Source organism: Caenorhabditis elegans, chromosome X, assembly GCF_000002985.6.
Source record: "Caenorhabditis elegans chromosome X".
Lineage (NCBI taxonomy): Eukaryota > Metazoa > Nematoda > Chromadorea > Rhabditida > Rhabditidae > Caenorhabditis > Caenorhabditis elegans.
The window spans coordinates 1,196,175-1,211,597 of NC_003284.9; the positions used below are offsets into that span (position 1 = coordinate 1,196,175).

General features: G+C 37.9%; 2 protein-coding genes and 1 pseudogene across 3 annotated transcripts; 1 reads left to right on the forward strand and 2 right to left on the reverse strand.

The window, feature by feature from the left end:
* Positions 1–85: 85 nt before the first annotated feature.
* T13G4.5 lies at positions 86–2,307 on the reverse strand (annotated as a pseudogene). The gene is made up of 9 exons: positions 2,120–2,307; positions 1,876–2,056; positions 1,769–1,819; positions 1,583–1,669; positions 1,462–1,536; positions 555–623; positions 385–483; positions 308–334; positions 86–119 (listed from the first exon to the last, which is right to left on the reverse strand). Coding segments are annotated over exons 1-9 (811 nt in total).
* A 3,763-nt stretch (positions 2,308–6,070) lies between these two features.
* Positions 6,071–9,955, reverse strand: T13G4.7 (U1 small nuclear ribonucleoprotein C). The gene is made up of 6 exons (NM_001392726.1): positions 9,870–9,955; positions 7,553–7,606; positions 7,442–7,510; positions 7,282–7,350; positions 6,911–6,967; positions 6,071–6,865 (listed from the first exon to the last, which is right to left on the reverse strand). The coding sequence occupies exons 2-6, from the start codon at positions 7,587–7,589 to the stop codon at positions 6,432–6,434; spliced, it is 666 nt and encodes a 221-aa protein (NP_001379810.1). The 5' UTR covers positions 7,590–7,606; positions 9,870–9,955; the 3' UTR covers positions 6,071–6,431.
* A 3,266-nt stretch (positions 9,956–13,221) lies between these two features.
* On the forward strand, positions 13,222–14,677 carry C46H3.1 (Protein HAIKU1). The gene is made up of 5 exons (NM_075827.4): positions 13,222–13,291; positions 13,433–13,588; positions 13,980–14,063; positions 14,110–14,190; positions 14,238–14,677. Exons 1-5 carry the CDS (start codon positions 13,237–13,239, stop codon positions 14,507–14,509), a joined length of 648 nt encoding a protein of 215 aa, NP_508228.1. The 5' UTR covers positions 13,222–13,236; the 3' UTR covers positions 14,510–14,677.
* The last annotated feature ends 746 nt before the right edge of the window (positions 14,678–15,423 follow it).

The following is a 15,423-nucleotide window of genomic DNA, read 5'->3' on the forward strand; positions in this document are numbered from 1 at the left end:
AAACTGGGCAAGAAAACAGGGATTGAGAAAGTGGACCTGCAAAATAATAATTATCAGGAATCCTATGTCTTATTCCATGTCGTTGTTAGCTTTCGAGCAATGAGGACGACCCCAGAGGACTGAAATTGAAAGATGTATTGATTGAAGATGCTTCAACTAGAAGCGCGAGGCAATTGCTGTTCGGCAATTGCAATTTCGACAATTGTCAAAATAGTCTAGTGCGAAAAATTTCGAAAATCAGCAAGTGCAAAAATTGCCGATTTGGTTGCCGCACACCCCTGGTTTCTGCTGAATTTTGTAAACTTACCGCTCTCTTCAACCAGTTGAAGTGGTGCTGAAAATTGAGAAATTATGCTATAAATTTACAGAAATTAGAATAGTTACAAGAAAGTGTAAAAATGGCATCAATATGTTCTTCAAAACTGTCAAATGTCATCGGAAGAACTTCTGCTTGGATCATGGAAAAGGACAATTCCGCTGGATCTGAAAAAAGAGAGTTTCAATGCAATTTCAACCCCAGACAATACGTTTGAAAGTTTTGAAAAAATCTATACCATGTCCGGAATCCAGAGACTCATTGGACGGTTCCATCTTTTCCAGAATCCCATGAGAGATATCGCTTTCTGCAAAAAAACTTTTAATAACTGAACTCGAGGGCTCTTTTTGCCTGAAAGTCCTGATGGAAGGATGAGGAAAGCAAAACAAGTGGCAAGGAATCGACAAGAGGACCTCGACGAGCAGTGCCCCGCGTGGATAGATAAGTTAGCCGAGGTATTCAGAAAAGCGCTACGTGAGGTGATAAATGAGCCTATTGGTGAAGAAGTTGGCAAAGTACGCACCGAGGTGCAGGAAAAGCCGGACACAGTGCAAAAGAAGACCAAGAAGTCACCAAGACCAAAGCCAAAGCCGACGAAAGGAAAAGTAAGATCAACTGTAGGAAAGTTTGCGAGGTTTGGAGCTGGCGGCCATCTCGTAAACAAAGAAAAGCACCTGCATATAAGGAATCTGAAGAACAACACACTGGGTCACGGAATACATCTTTTGGGTAGCGTTACGAATACGATTTGTTTGGTGAACTGTTCAAACCGCTGTGCGGCAACAGGCAAGCGAGTTGCCGGTTGCCAAAAAGTTGCCGAAGTTTCGGCAACCAAAAGCCGGTTGCCGAAATTTTTTGGAATCGGCAAATTCGGCAATTGCCGGTTGCCAAAAATCCCGGTTGCCGTACAGCTCTGTGTCGTACCTCACATCCCGTATCCCAAAAAATTATTAAATTTTAAACATTTAGACGGGAATTCTTTTTGGATTTTTAGGGTTAGAAATATTTTTCGTAACCCGAAAAATGAGAGTGATATTGAAATATTAGTCAACGTTTTAATTATCGAACAGTTTGGGGTACAGCTACTACAACAGTTTTGTTTCTATTTTTGTTACAATCCCTACCCCTCTTCTACAAAGACCCACCCTTATATGGAACGATTTTTCCGTCGTCAACACTCATTGAATCATTTTCATTTTGTCCAATTCTGCCAGCTCTTTCTGGAAAATAAACATATTTGATAGAAAATCCAAGCATTCATTTTGCCTGGGATAGGAACTTGTTCTGCAATTGGGTAATTCATGTCGTTATCCTCAATTTCCGCGTGTTGAAGTAGGACATCTTTTTGACTCTCTGGAAAACTAACATTTCCTTTAAAAAATAGTACCAAAAGTAAGTCGTGGTTTTTTTTGATTTATGGATTAAAATTCAATTATTAAATATATCACTAACCGGTATCAGAGTCCATTTGAAGACCATCACCAAAAATATCGCTTAAATACTCTGAAAAATGCATTCATATAAAATCTGAGTTCAAGCTTTATTCATAAGTAACTTACCATTACTGCGAAACTCTGAGGTATTGTGCGTAGTATTAACGTCCAGTGGTTCCGAAACCTGTGATTTTTTTAATGTCGATGTTAAAATATGAACCTCCAGGCGGATCCATTCTGGGATTCAGAGCAGCCACCCAATCCGCCGACCGATTTCTCGGAGCCTCGTTGTTCCCATTGCCGATGCCTGAAAATTTCAATCAGAGATGTACAATCTTAAAGAAAAGCGGGTCATCATAAAAAAACAAACCTCCATTTCTCCTGAGTGTACCCGCGCCTCAGAAGAAGCACGTTCGCAGCTTCAGCGTTAGCTGTTTTTTTGGATCGACCGTATCCGATTCCTTCGAGCCCAAAGACTGTAACGGTAGACTCGAAGGAACTACCATCCTCATAAAGACCCTCTACGCAATGAAATCTTGGAGTATCCATTCTTCCCATTCCGGCAATTTTGCACAGTCTACTGACTGGATCCAGTTCCTCGCCGAAGGTGGGACTTGCAATTTTCCTAAGATTCTTCATGAACTTGTTACGGGATTTCGCCCTCATTTTCTGAAGCGTTTGTAAAGTATGGGTATTAAAAATAAATTTGAGCGATTTTAAGTTGGAAATTAAGAATGATAGGATTAATACAGTGTATGGCGTTTGAAGGTATGCTATGAAAATTTAATTTTTACAAGGGCAAAACCATGGTAGTGCATCATAGAATTTATGCAAAAATGCCTAGACTGCCACGACAAACATTAAGAAAAAACTGTTATATGGTGTTGGTAGGAGATGTCTACAAGATAGTGTAATTTTATGACATTACCAAATACCAAAAGTAGAAAATAGAAAAAGTAGGGTCATGGATTCCAAGAAAAAAAATAAAGAGAAATTGGAAGTTCGTTGATTTCTTCAAAAAAAAATTACCCGAAAATTCATTGATAACATTATCATGGGCACTAAAGCTGGCCTGATAGAAAAATAGGACAAACGTCTCCTCGAGACAGGGTGTCCGGCTATGAGTAATCTGTGAGAGAGAGAGAGAGAGAGCCTGTATTGATCGGAGTCGCAGGAAGCTTGATGACTGTAGGCTCTCTCTGATAGGAGACAATGTCTACCACTTTTTGAATATTAGGCAAAGTAGAGGAGAAACTATGATGTCACTAGATAAGATGAGAGCAGAGGTGGGAAGAATAAGTTTTGGATTTTGAAGCGAACATATTGAATTGGTGTGAAAATATAACTGTAGTGTGTTGAATCATTTTCGGTAAATCGGCGCCACTTCTCAACCATCTTTAGCCACTTTCTAACTACCATTCACAAAAGTTGCAAAAGTTGGTCAAAAGTTGGTTGAAGTTGGTAGAATTGGGCAACGTTTTTACGCTTTAAACCACTGGAAAAAGTGTATGAAAGTTGGCGAAAGTTGGTTGAGAAGTGGAGTAAAGTTGGTTAGAAAGCAGATAAAGTTGGTTGGAAAGTGATTGATAACTAATGACAGTTAGAAAGTGGACAAAGTTGGTATAAAAGTGGCACCCAATTGCCGAGAATGTTAAAAAACATTGTAGGCGTTTCTTTTTTGTTTTAAAGTACTGAAAATATCACTATGAACCCTGTGAATAAAAAAAAATATGCCAAACGCGTCATGAGGGCAAAAAAACAACATTACGTTTGTTTTGACCTTGAAATATTTTATAATGCACACCTGCCCCAGTACTTTTTAAGAATCAGGAAAAAATAATAACCTTAATCAGCATAGAGAGTTGAGAGTGAGGCTTCCATGTAGGTGTTAAAACGCCTGCCTGCCTGCCTTACATTGAGGCAATCTATCCGCCCTTTGAACTACATATATATGATGCCAAGTTCACAGAAAAATGGTATTTGCAGAGGAAGTTGAGATGAGAACATGGAAAAATTTGGAAGCCACAAGTTTTTGATGTAATGACAGCTACTACACAATTTATGATCTGCGATAGTCATAATAGTACATATGCAGTATATCTACCAAAAGCTCAAATTTAAAAAAAAGAAGAGAAAAAGAGAAATAAAAAATTACAAGTTGTTATGAACATTAAAGAAAAAAATATGCTTACCGCCCCTGCTACCATAACGTATGTCGCAGCTTGTGAAAAATGATGCAAACGAGTGTGAAAGAGACTGCTAGAGAGATATTCTAGAACGTATACTTGCATAGAATGAATATCTGCTCAGACATTGGAGAAGTAGACCAGATGTTGGATACAGTGAACCAGTTGTCCGAAATTAAAAAGAGAAGTATTTAGCGGTGGTAAGAGATGGGTTAGAGCTAGAACAAAGAATAAAAATATCTGGGAAGTTAGGTAAATGGCAAGATAGAAAAAAAGCAGGATAGAAAATGAAAAAGAACAGAATTTCTTTGAGGCACGGTACATCTCTCTGAGTAATCTGAGAGAAAGCGTGTTCTGATTAGAAACGCAGGAGGCTAGACGTTTGAGGCTCAATGGTCTGATAGGCGGCATCGTCTACCCCTTTCGAATATTAGGAGAAGTGGAGAGAGAAATATGATGTCACTCAAAAAATCAGTTGGAGATTATAAAGTGGTAAAAAATTCCTTGACAATTATTCCAAATTTTTTTTATTGAGCAAAAATATAAAATTGTGGAATGTCGAAAAAAAAGACACCACCAGGATGTTATGGAGTAGGAAAGTTGCGTTGGCCTTGAAACAGTGCGTATTGCACAACTGCCTCAGTTAGGCAAATGGGAGAAAATGAGCCTTTCAATACAAATAGTCACAGATATAGTTGAGGATTTTGACGGAACTGTATAAAATTTTTTATAAGCACAGTGAAAGAATTGTTGCGTTTTGCAATGCTATAAATCTTTGGGTGTTTAAGAAGAAACATAGGCTCATAAGGTAAATACGGTAACAATATTTTCGTATGAACTAGAAATTGGAAAATCTCTGAATCTTTAACGCGCACGAGGATTCACATTGGTAAAAAATTGAATGATATACAAATGTGATAGGTGATTTTAAAAAAATCGATAGTAAACGAGAGATCTTCGTTTCATGGCACAGAAGGCCCCGGTCATGAAAGAGGCGGTCTAAGGCATAGATGGGTGACTCATAGAACTTGGAAATCGGGAAATCTATTGTTTCTGGGAATGCCAGAAAAAAGCTTAGTTCTCTCTTAAACTCTTCATGTGAGTTAAAACCGGACTCAAACAAAGTTGTTTGAAATTATTGCAATTTTAATCAAACAAGGGAACTTTTTGGCGCATGCAATTTAATTTTCTACTGATGCAACAATAACCGAATTTGCTGATCCAAAAGAACTCAACTTAAATGTAGCATTGAAACATTCCCTGCCTTAACTTTCAATGTGAAATGTGACAAAAAATGTGAAAAAACGACATTGGCGAGCAGAGAATTCATGAGAAAATCAGTACTATAAAAAGCGATCATTACAAAAATATGTAATGGGGGGAGGTGTCCAAAACGCGAATAGGTTTTTGTTATGGCGCAACTCAGGTGGCCGGAAATTTTTTAGGAAAACATGGTGCTGATTGGAAATTGTACACAACTTGAAGGATGCATACTGTTACTTGAGCTACTGTAGGTAAAACATTTTACCATTATGTATATTTTGTTTCTTATTTCCAATTAATAAGCCTTATCTATTCATGTACTTTTGTTGCAAGTTGATAGTAAATGAAGAAAAAAAGCATGAATACGTCATATTGCTGAAGTTCCTTCAATTTCCTAAATCGGCACTGTGCTCCCATCCCATTGACACTATCCGTAGAACTTACAAGGATACGCCGTTAAAAATATTTGTCTGTCAGTTATCACCTCTCTCGCTTTACTTTTTGCATAGAGAAATCAAACGTCTAAGTTAATTTGAGAAGAAAACACAAAGACAAACTAGTTGCTCCGTTGCTCCAGACAACACTAGAAAATTATCTAGTTTCCTTACTACGGATTAGCGAGGAAAATAACACGATTTGAGTACATAGTAGCAGGAAAAGCACAACTACATTTATTCCACTTGTATAACATCTAACATTTTTCAATGTTCCCGCTTTGAACAGTTATTCAAAAAAAATTTTGAGCCGTTTGGAAATTGAGGCTTCTTGATATTATAATATGATATATATATATTATTCAAATAGTTTTAACTAATTGGGATATTTGAAAATAGATTACTTCACAGGCATCAATGCAATGTAATTGCAATTACTTTTCATTTCATACTTTTATTTCAAAATGAGATGGTTTGAATTTGAATATTCAAATTTTCAAGACAACGTGCACTCGAGGACACAATTAGTGATAAAATACTTGCAAAATGAATAGGAGTAAATGAAAAAAAATTTTAAAGAAGTATGGAGGGAATCATGTGGAAAGGTAGATTGAAAATTTTGAATTGTCTTTGGTTCGATGATGAAGGAAAGTAGCAGAGAAAGTTGGAAAGGATGAGAATTTTGGAAAGTTCACAAGATTGATGTAAAATAGAAGAAAAAATTGTGGTTGTAAATAAGATGGGGGGACATAATGAGAATTTCAGAATTGCTTCGAGATTTATATCTTGTGGATTTCTTCTAATGATCCGTGTTCTGAGCCTCTCCATTGGATGGCGTTGGGTTGACGGCACCATGCTGCGGCGGGTTATAATTTGCCATGAACATGGGATGATGGTACATTGGAGGTGGCGGCGGTGGATAGGGGAATCCTCGCGGTGGGCCATACCATCCGTATTGTGGAGCAAACCACCCTGGATGAGGTCCGCCGTACGGGGCAGGAAACCACGGCGTCGGTGCGAAGCCAGGAGCTGGGCAGAATTGAAGGAAGGGTGGACGAATCGGAGCTGTCCATCCTTGCATTGGAACAAACCATCCTGGAACACCTTGGTGAGGAGGAAGGTGCTCCGGAGCATATCCTCCTCCGACAGGATCCGCCGGTGCCTCGGTTTGTGGCAAAGCCTGGCCGTTTTGCTGATCTGTTCTTGGCGGGAAGACAGTTGCGAGCACATTTGCTGGAAAAATATTAAACTCTTCATAGAATTTTTTTTGGGTGTTACCTATTTCGTAGACTTGATCTAAAAACTCGATGTATGAGTTGGCACCTTGTCTGTATCCTGAAAAACATTTTGGGTATAGTTCTTTCTGTAACAATTACCTAGGGCTTCCATGTGGGCGCCGCAAACGTCGTTCCACGCCGCCCCCATCGCCACGATCCAAATCTTTATAGCGATGCGCGGAACCCAAAAAGTGTCGGATGGGGGCCCAGTTTGCACTTAATAGTGAGATACCCTGTCGCACTATTTGGCGCAAACTTGGCCCCCGTCCGACACTTTTCGGGTTCCGCGCATCGCTTTAAAAAATTGGATCGCGGCGATGGGGGCGGCGTGGAACGACGTTTGCGGCGCTCACATGGAAGCCCTACAATTACCATTTGGATGTGGTGGGACATTTTGTTGTTGAGAAGCCTCATTTGCTGAGGTAAGTCTGCCGGTTTGTGCTGAAACGTTCTACTATTATTTATCAAAAAATAAACATTTTAAAGGTCAGCATCCAGTCCCACTTGAGCAAAAGAAAACATGGAAACTCACGAATTTCCCGAGAGCGTTCCACATTTGCTGGTTGAGATGAAGTCATCGAGGGGTTCATGTTGTTCCCATCTAAAATGCATCAATAACTTAATTTGATAAAGTGAAACTCACTTGCAGGGGCGCACGGTTTCTTTGCCGGCGGTGGCATGGCGACGTCGCACGTTTCTGGAAATAACACAAAAAACGAATATTGGATGTTTTGAAATACACAACGACGCGACCTCTTCCGGTTGGCTGTTTTTGTGAGAGGAGACGCAAAGGACATAAGATTTGCGGGCGGTAGCGGCCCATCGCGGACCTCGATCGATGTCGGCTGCGCAGTCACCGTAAGGTTCGGGAAGTTCCAATTTCTCAGAGATCAAAGATCAAACTACATAAAGACAGACGAGTTTGCTCTACGTGGTAAATAATGCTAGTTTTTGTATCGCCCATTAAATCATAAGTTGCTATCCCCTCCGCACACTATGAGTAAAAATCGGAAAAAAAAACATAATCGGAGTTTATTCTAATCAACTATTGGCTAGAGAAAATAACAAAATGTTTATGGATGAAGATTTGCCGAGCACACTTTGGCTATTTGTGATATCCAATGATTCACATTAATCACGTGGCATCATGTTGCCCCATCATGGTTTGATCCACAATAAGTGCGGGAATTGTTAGCCCAGAAAATGTAACACCAGTTGAGCAGCATTCACTGTAGACCAAATCGTGATGAGACAGCGTGACACCGTGTGTATAAGAAGAGAAAGCTGGCCACAAAATCACTTTGATGAACGATTGACGACTCGACTTTGATATAAGAAAGTTGAATGGTTTAAGGTAAATAGAAAACCCCTGACTACTCATACATCAAAGGTAATAGTCCCCCTTATAGTTAGTACTCCATAATAAAATATGCATATGATATCAATGAAATGTCCTAATTAGTCACTGACTAGAGAAACGCACGAGATTCTCTATTGCTCATATCAATAACAATCCTCACGTGATATTCATTGATAATGTGGGATGAAGTCTATTAGTCACAAGCGAATGTACGAAATGTACGAAAGTAATGTCACATCATAGCTTGATCTAGATTTAAAAAAAAACGGGAGTTATTAGCCCACAAAACTGTGACGCCGCATGGTGCTCAAATGCAACATCCGTTGAGCAGCATTTACTGTAGATCAAATTGTGATGGGACATCGTGACACCATGTGATAAAGAGGAGGAATCTGATTGATAGAGCATTCTGATGAACGATCGGTGACTCCGATAAAAGAAAAAAGCCTAGTACTCCATAAGAGTATATGATAGCAATGACAATTTACTAATTAGTTGGGCTAGAGAAACTACAGGGTGGGCCAAAAGTATGGTAACACATGAAGCGCTCTTTTACATGAGATTTTCGCGCGACTGCCACGTCATACGTACATTTTTCTATCGAATACTGATAGCTGAATAAATTTCCTTCAATTTGGCCCAAAATTTGTAATGTTTCCCAATAAGGTGCGATTTTAATCACCTCGGCAATTTGGCGAACCCTTTCGAAAAAACGGCGTTTTGGCACGCGGCACTTCCCACACAAACGCACCTCCCACGCACGCCAATAATTTTCAGATGTATGATTTTTATGTTAAATTGAAAGTTAAAGAAGTGAAGAAGCGTTTTTGATTGTTTTTGTATCATATAAAAATTTTCTGTGTCGACACTGGCGCCTAGCAAGAACCTTTGAATATTTCATGAATTCAACTTTCCGAAATTTACTCAGTTTTTTTGGTTTCACAAGGCGTAACGACCCACAAAATCAGCAGAGCTAATTTTTTTCTAAAAATTCTGAAAAGTCAGGTCAAACCGTGCCAAAAAGTACTAAAATAAATTTTGCTGCATACTGCTGCCGCCGCTCACATCCATCTTTCTGGCGACTGTGTCATTCAAGACTTAAACTACTGCCACAGTCCATGACAGAAATACCACGACAGAAATTTTTTGGATTTTTGTTTTTAAAGAATCTCCAGACCAAGAGCATTCTTTGAACTATAAAAACTTGTAAGATACTTGATGGATTCCTCGAGAAAAATGTAGAAATCCCGCAGAATGCCGACTTGCGTGCCATAAAGATCGTGATCTCAAAAGTTCTTAAGGTCTGCAGCGATTCGGATAGGGAAATTTTGAAAATTCAAAACATTAATCTGGTCAGTAGTTTATGGAGAACAAAACTTGTACACATTGTTGTAATAACTCTCTCCACACGTGAAGTTATAGAGCTGCAAACGTGTTACCATATTTTTGGCCCACCCTGTATTGTTGCTCTCTATTGCTCATATCAATAAGAAACCTCACGTGGTATTTATTGATTATGTGGAATGAAGTCTATTAGTCATAAGCAAATGTACGAAATTCACGAAATTTACGACTATTACTCTCTACAAAAACTACTAACCTCTGCTTCTTCCCTGCTTCCCCTTTGCCGGAACTTTGTCGGCCATGCTTGGAATCGTAGACGGACCCTTTGAATAGTTTCTTCTCCTGAAAGCATAAGTTCTAGTTGATGAAAATCTGTTAGGTTGAAACGAAAAAGAGGAACACTTAAAAAAATGCCGCACTGCTGCCCCCTGTCTAAAAGAAATCACAATGTAAACACATTTGCCTAAACGGTGGACCGCTAGAAAATGTGATGAGAAAAGAATGCCGTCGCAGCCTTTGATTTTTCATATGCGGAGTGGGAAAAGAAACAAGAGGACGGAAAGTGGGCGGAGTGAAAGTGCAAAGCTCTATGGTAGGGTGAATGTTTTTTGTTTGAAAATTGAAAAGTAGGGACCAGGAGAAATACCAATACCGTCATATTTTATCAATTCCCAATTCGGGTAACCAGTATGCTTTATCATTTTTTGGCCTCCAAAACCGTGGCAGTATGTTTATGTTAAAATAAAAAATTACTGAAATTACCTCTGTATCCTTTCTAGTTTTGTAGGATTATTGTAATTTTGGTAAAAATGACTTGTCGTCTTTTGAAAGGGTAATGGGTGGAGGCTCGTGGACGGACGTTGTCGGGGTACTGTAGTAGTATTTCAGGGGTAATGTAGGAGTACTGTAGGGTTACTGTCATTTTAAGTAAAATGAGTTGTTGTATTTTGAAGCAATATTATGTTGGGGTTGGTGTACTGGTATGACTGGGACTGTACTATAGGGGTGCTGTAGGAATACTGTAGGATTACTGTAGATTTACTAGGGAATGGCCAGCTTAGGGGTGAGGTACCGAAAGACGCCACATATGCCAAACGGAAGCTGAGATCATTGGCTACAAGAATATGCTTTCAAATTCTGCAACGGACCTCTGGGAGTCTGGAAATTCTTGTCTGAAATTATGCTTTTGAATGCTCGAAAGTGGTAAGAATTTAGAATTTATTACAGAAAAACGTTTAATTAATAAAATTAGTTTTATACTTAAAAACAAGTACTGTATGCACTGTATCAAAACACATTTTCATCTTTTCTAGGTATTCAACTTCACGTTTTTCTGTAATAAATTCTAAATTCTTACCACTTTCGAGCATTCAAAAGCATAATTTCAGACAAGAATTTCCAGACTCCCAGAGGTCCGTTGCAGAATTTGAAAGCATATTCTTGTAGCCAATGATCTCAGCTTCCGTTTGGCATATGTGGCGTCTCTAGGTACCTCACCCCTAAGCTGGCCATTCCCTAGTTAGGGAAATGAATCGTTGCATTTTGAAGCAATCTTGAGTTGGGGTTGGTGGACGGGTAAGGCTGGGGTACTGCAAGAGTATGTACTGTAGGATTAGTTTGATTTTGGGAAAACGAATAAAAATTTTTTTTTAATTTCAAAAAGATGTTGGGATACTGAGTCGGCGGGATTACAAATTACAACAGAAAATATTGGTGAGAATTCAAATCTCTCCATTTTTCCTGGAAGTTAAAAAAAATCAATAATCTTCTAGATTTCTTGAAAATTTTCTGAAAGTACGAAAACTTGAGGAACTTCTGAAAACAATCGGAGACATCAATAATCTTTTGGAGAGTTCTAGATGTTTCGAAAACCTTGAACAACATTTGAGAAAAACTTGCAAAGAAGTAACTTTTGCGGTAATTTTTGAAAATTTCAGAAACTTCTGGAATTACTCTAAAGTCTTATGCAATACTAGTTTATCGAAAATAAGTATGACATGTCAAACTGCAGTGTACCACAACTTCCCTTAACTACAGCCCCCTAGGCCTCTTGTCGTCGCTTTTTTGCAATTTTTTTCGCTTGAAATCTGGAAACAAGTCTGGAAAGTATAAGAAATTACAGTGAAAAATTGATTTTCACAGACACAAAATAATTAATTTCTGAATTTGCAATTATTGAAAATTTACGTGAACATTTCATTTTCACAAAAATCAAAAATTCAATTTTTCTCGAATGATTGAAATGAAATAATTTTCATTTAATTTTCAAAACTTTTATATTTTTTCGTGGAGGCTTGGCACATTGGTAGACGCTTCAACTATCAATCAAACGTCCTGGGTTTGACCCCCACTCCGGTTCAACATTTTCTACTCGTCATATCGATCGGTTCTTCACTAATGCATACAAAACAAATACCATATAATATGTTAAAATCGCAAAGAACAAAGAGAACTATTGTAATTGAATGAAAACTTTTTTTTGAGTTTTGTAGCTTGTGAACTAAAAAGCACGTACACATGTTTATTCGAATAACTTCAGGACCGTCCAAAAAAAAAAAGACTGCGTCAGTATATAAGGCAAAATACTGATATGAAAAGTTTTTTGAATTTCGACTAAAATTTAGGTTCTGTACCGATTAGCAGCGATTTTGAGCCAGAATTTTAGCATTTTCTTTAGAATGTGAGCGATGAAGAAGTCATTTTCAGCGAAAATTGTGAGGAATTAGTTTCACAGAAAATGCTTGATTAGTTCTATAGGGTTTTTATAGCTAAAAAAATTGTCTTTTGAAGGGAGGGGTACTGCAGTAGTACTGTATGCGTTGGCGGGAGTTCAAATGTTTTCAGAACAGTTTTGTAGGAATTCAAATTACTCCAGTGTTTCCTGAAATTTATTGAAACATCCTAAAATCTACTTCGAAAATGCAATACTACCCAATTTTTTAACACATGCATATGTTTTCTTTGGTTCAATGAGGGTTTTAGGCATGAATATAATTTTTCGTGGTTAAGCTTGGTTATAGTTGAGCAACAGAAGTATGCAGCAACCAAACTCTGCAATTTTTGTAGCGTCCCGTGTTTCAGAGACCAAGCTTTCCGGTTTTTGAATTTTGTTAAAGGGGTCCGTGCTCCTGGGGCAACTATCGGCTCAATTGCCATTCTTCAATAAAACTTTTTAAAAATATTTTTTTTTCAAGAAAGTATACAGAGTGTTGTTGCAGTACACCTTTTACTAATTATCCAGCTTAACTGTTCTATGCTCGCACCTCCTGCCTATATTTTGAGTAGTTTCGAGTTTAATTATAAATACCTGCAAAATGAAATTTGATACATGTACTAGTCTATCCTTATCAGATCTAGTTGATACTGGTGATGCATCTTCCCCTAGCAACAGCCAATGATCTCCAAGGTCCAAAGTATCTTTTGCTCGGGCGTAGGTGATGCATGTCACACCACACCGACGGGACCTTCTGAATTCCCATATGGGCGTGGTCTACCTGATATGCTTTCTCGAAAATTCTCCCCATAACAACAATGATTCATCATATCATGAGTTCATTCAAATGATTTTTCGTTGACTTTTTAACTTATTGAATTTATTCTTTTATTGTAGGTAGCAACTCGCGATGGTCAGGAAATTCTACGAAAAGAAGAAGCCGAACAAGAAATCCAATAAAAAAGGTCAGTTTTCAATTTATTTTAGTTTGTGCTTAAGTTCTTTTTTTTAACGTACTCTTTATAATGGCTATATGATAAGAAAAAAAATCTACAGAAAAACTTTCTCAAAGTTGGTAAAAATAACAGATTTGTAACTCATTTCAGATGCACAAATCTCCCAAAAATTAAGCTCCATCCCATTAGGTGGAGGCTCACGTCTGAGCACAAACAGTGTGGTAAATCCGTATTCAAGATTAATGGGTGGACAACCATATCCGAATCTTCACTCCTCGTTAAGACCAGATTTAATGAGAAATCCTCGTGAGTTTTGAACAAATTAGTAAAAATATTATATATTTTCAAAAAAATATGATCGTAAAATTTTCTCATAATTTATTTTTTGATCTACCTTGTTGACTAGGCTCCTCCCCTTCCTTCGACAAGACATCCACAACAAAATAACAACGGCAACAAGATTGGGGGCGGAGTCAAGTTCAACAGGTAGATCAAAAATAAATTTTGAGAAATTTTTGCGATCGTATTTTTTCGATAATATGTGGTGAGAACGCCAAGCCATTAATTACTCGCCGTAGTGTAGAAATGAGACAAGAGGCCGGCGTGAGACGGGCAGATGGAGGAAGGCGTCAGGCGTCGGAAGGCGTTTGAAACCGCGCCTGCCTCCCATGTCCTACATTATATTAATAAAATTAAGAACCCTATGGCACAATGAGATCACCACAACCAACTATGGGGCCCGTCCCACCTTACGGTCAGCCTTTGAACAACTCTGTGTTTGGTAAGGAGCATTATTTAAACTTTAGAGTTTATTATTCAACATTCAGGTAGTTCACAGTTTCCACTGCCACCAATGCCAGTTCCAAACCTGGTAAACGTGCAGAATGATCTAGCGTTTAATAACTACAGTATGTTTGTCAAAGACCCATCTCTTGCAGTCTAAAAATTCTTTCAGTCCGACATCTCTCCCAACAGCTGAACGCTTCAATCCCAGGATTGCCTGGAGTCGCTCCATTACAGCTACCAGTGCCACCAGGACCTTTCAACTTTCCTGCACTACACCAACAGTTGGGAGCACCAAACAACATTTTTCAGAGACCTACGTTTCCAACTCAAGAAGAGTATAATTTATGTTTTCTTCCGTACACTCCTGAACGCTACGAAGCACTCTTGAGAGCTCACAAAAATCTGAAGCTTCCAGGGAGACTAGTCTTGCAAAAAATCTGAAAAAGTAGTATCTTTCTACGTCCTTGTTTTATTTCAACTTCTAAAAACAAAAATAAATTCCAATTTCCAAAATCAAATCTTCGCGTTTGTCATATTATGATACATTAGCGTTCAAATTTTCACATTTGTTGTATGAATTCTGATAAATGAATGTGTATTGAAAATATTGATCCGTTTAGTATGTTGCCTTTCACGCAGCCTTCTTTCTCAAAGGTTTTCAAGAAAATATTCACGAGCTTCTTAGTTATCAAGCAACAAAGTTTGAAAAATGATTACAAGTTTGAAAAATGTACGTTAAACTTTTAATAATATCAAATTCCGGAATTTATTCAATTTTTTCTGTGAAAATGATTTTTTATAGGATTTTTTAATTATTTTTCTAGCATTTGTTCAAGCGAAAAAAAATTACAAAAACTTCTAGTCTGCCACAAAAAAGCATTGAAAAGGAAGGTAGAAACATGGTACTCCGAATATATCTACTACTATATCTCTTTTTCTTCAAGACTTTTGGCAACGTGACACCTGCGAAGTCACATTGAAAACTGTCTTTGGCCTCCGATTTGGGTAGTCGCAGTTAAAGACAAAGTAGTGCCAAAATTTTCTCTATCCTTCAAAAAACAACTTGGTGACAATTTTCCGTGAAAGAAAATTATTAGTTTAATTCAAATTATCAATTTTTAGATCAATTTTTGAATTTTAGCGTACTTGTTTTGTGATATCAAATTTTATACAGGGAAAAGTTGTCACACAAATTGACAAGAGGAGTTGTTATATATTTTTAAAAAAGCAATAAATTTTGCCCAAAAACGTAAAAATGCCGAAAATGACCTCACTCCTTCGCGCATAAAATATGGGCAAATTGAAAAAAAAGTTTTTAATTCAGAAAAATTTTAAATTTTTGAAAGTTATAAAAT

Bases quoted from the DNA above. Each gene is read 5' to 3' on its own strand.
- T13G4.7 (NM_001392726.1), bottom strand. From the start codon at position 7,589: ATGCCACCGCCGGCAAAGAAACCGTGCGCCCCTGCAA. The intron at 6,968-7,281 runs GTAATTGTAGGG...AATGTTTTTCAG, and splicing joins TGTCCCACCACATCCAAATG to GATACAGACAAGGTGCCAAC. The intron at 6,866-6,910 runs GTAACACCCAAA...ATATTTTTCCAG, and splicing joins AGATCAAGTCTACGAAATAG to CAAATGTGCTCGCAACTGTC.
- C46H3.1 (NM_075827.4), top strand. From the start codon at position 13,237: ATGGTCAGGAAATTCTACGAAAAGAAGAAGCCGAACAAGAAATCCAAT. The intron at 14,064-14,109 runs GTAAGGAGCATT...TTCAACATTCAG, and splicing joins TTTGAACAACTCTGTGTTTG to GTAGTTCACAGTTTCCACTG. The intron at 14,191-14,237 runs GTATGTTTGTCA...AAATTCTTTCAG, and splicing joins TCTAGCGTTTAATAACTACA to TCCGACATCTCTCCCAACAG.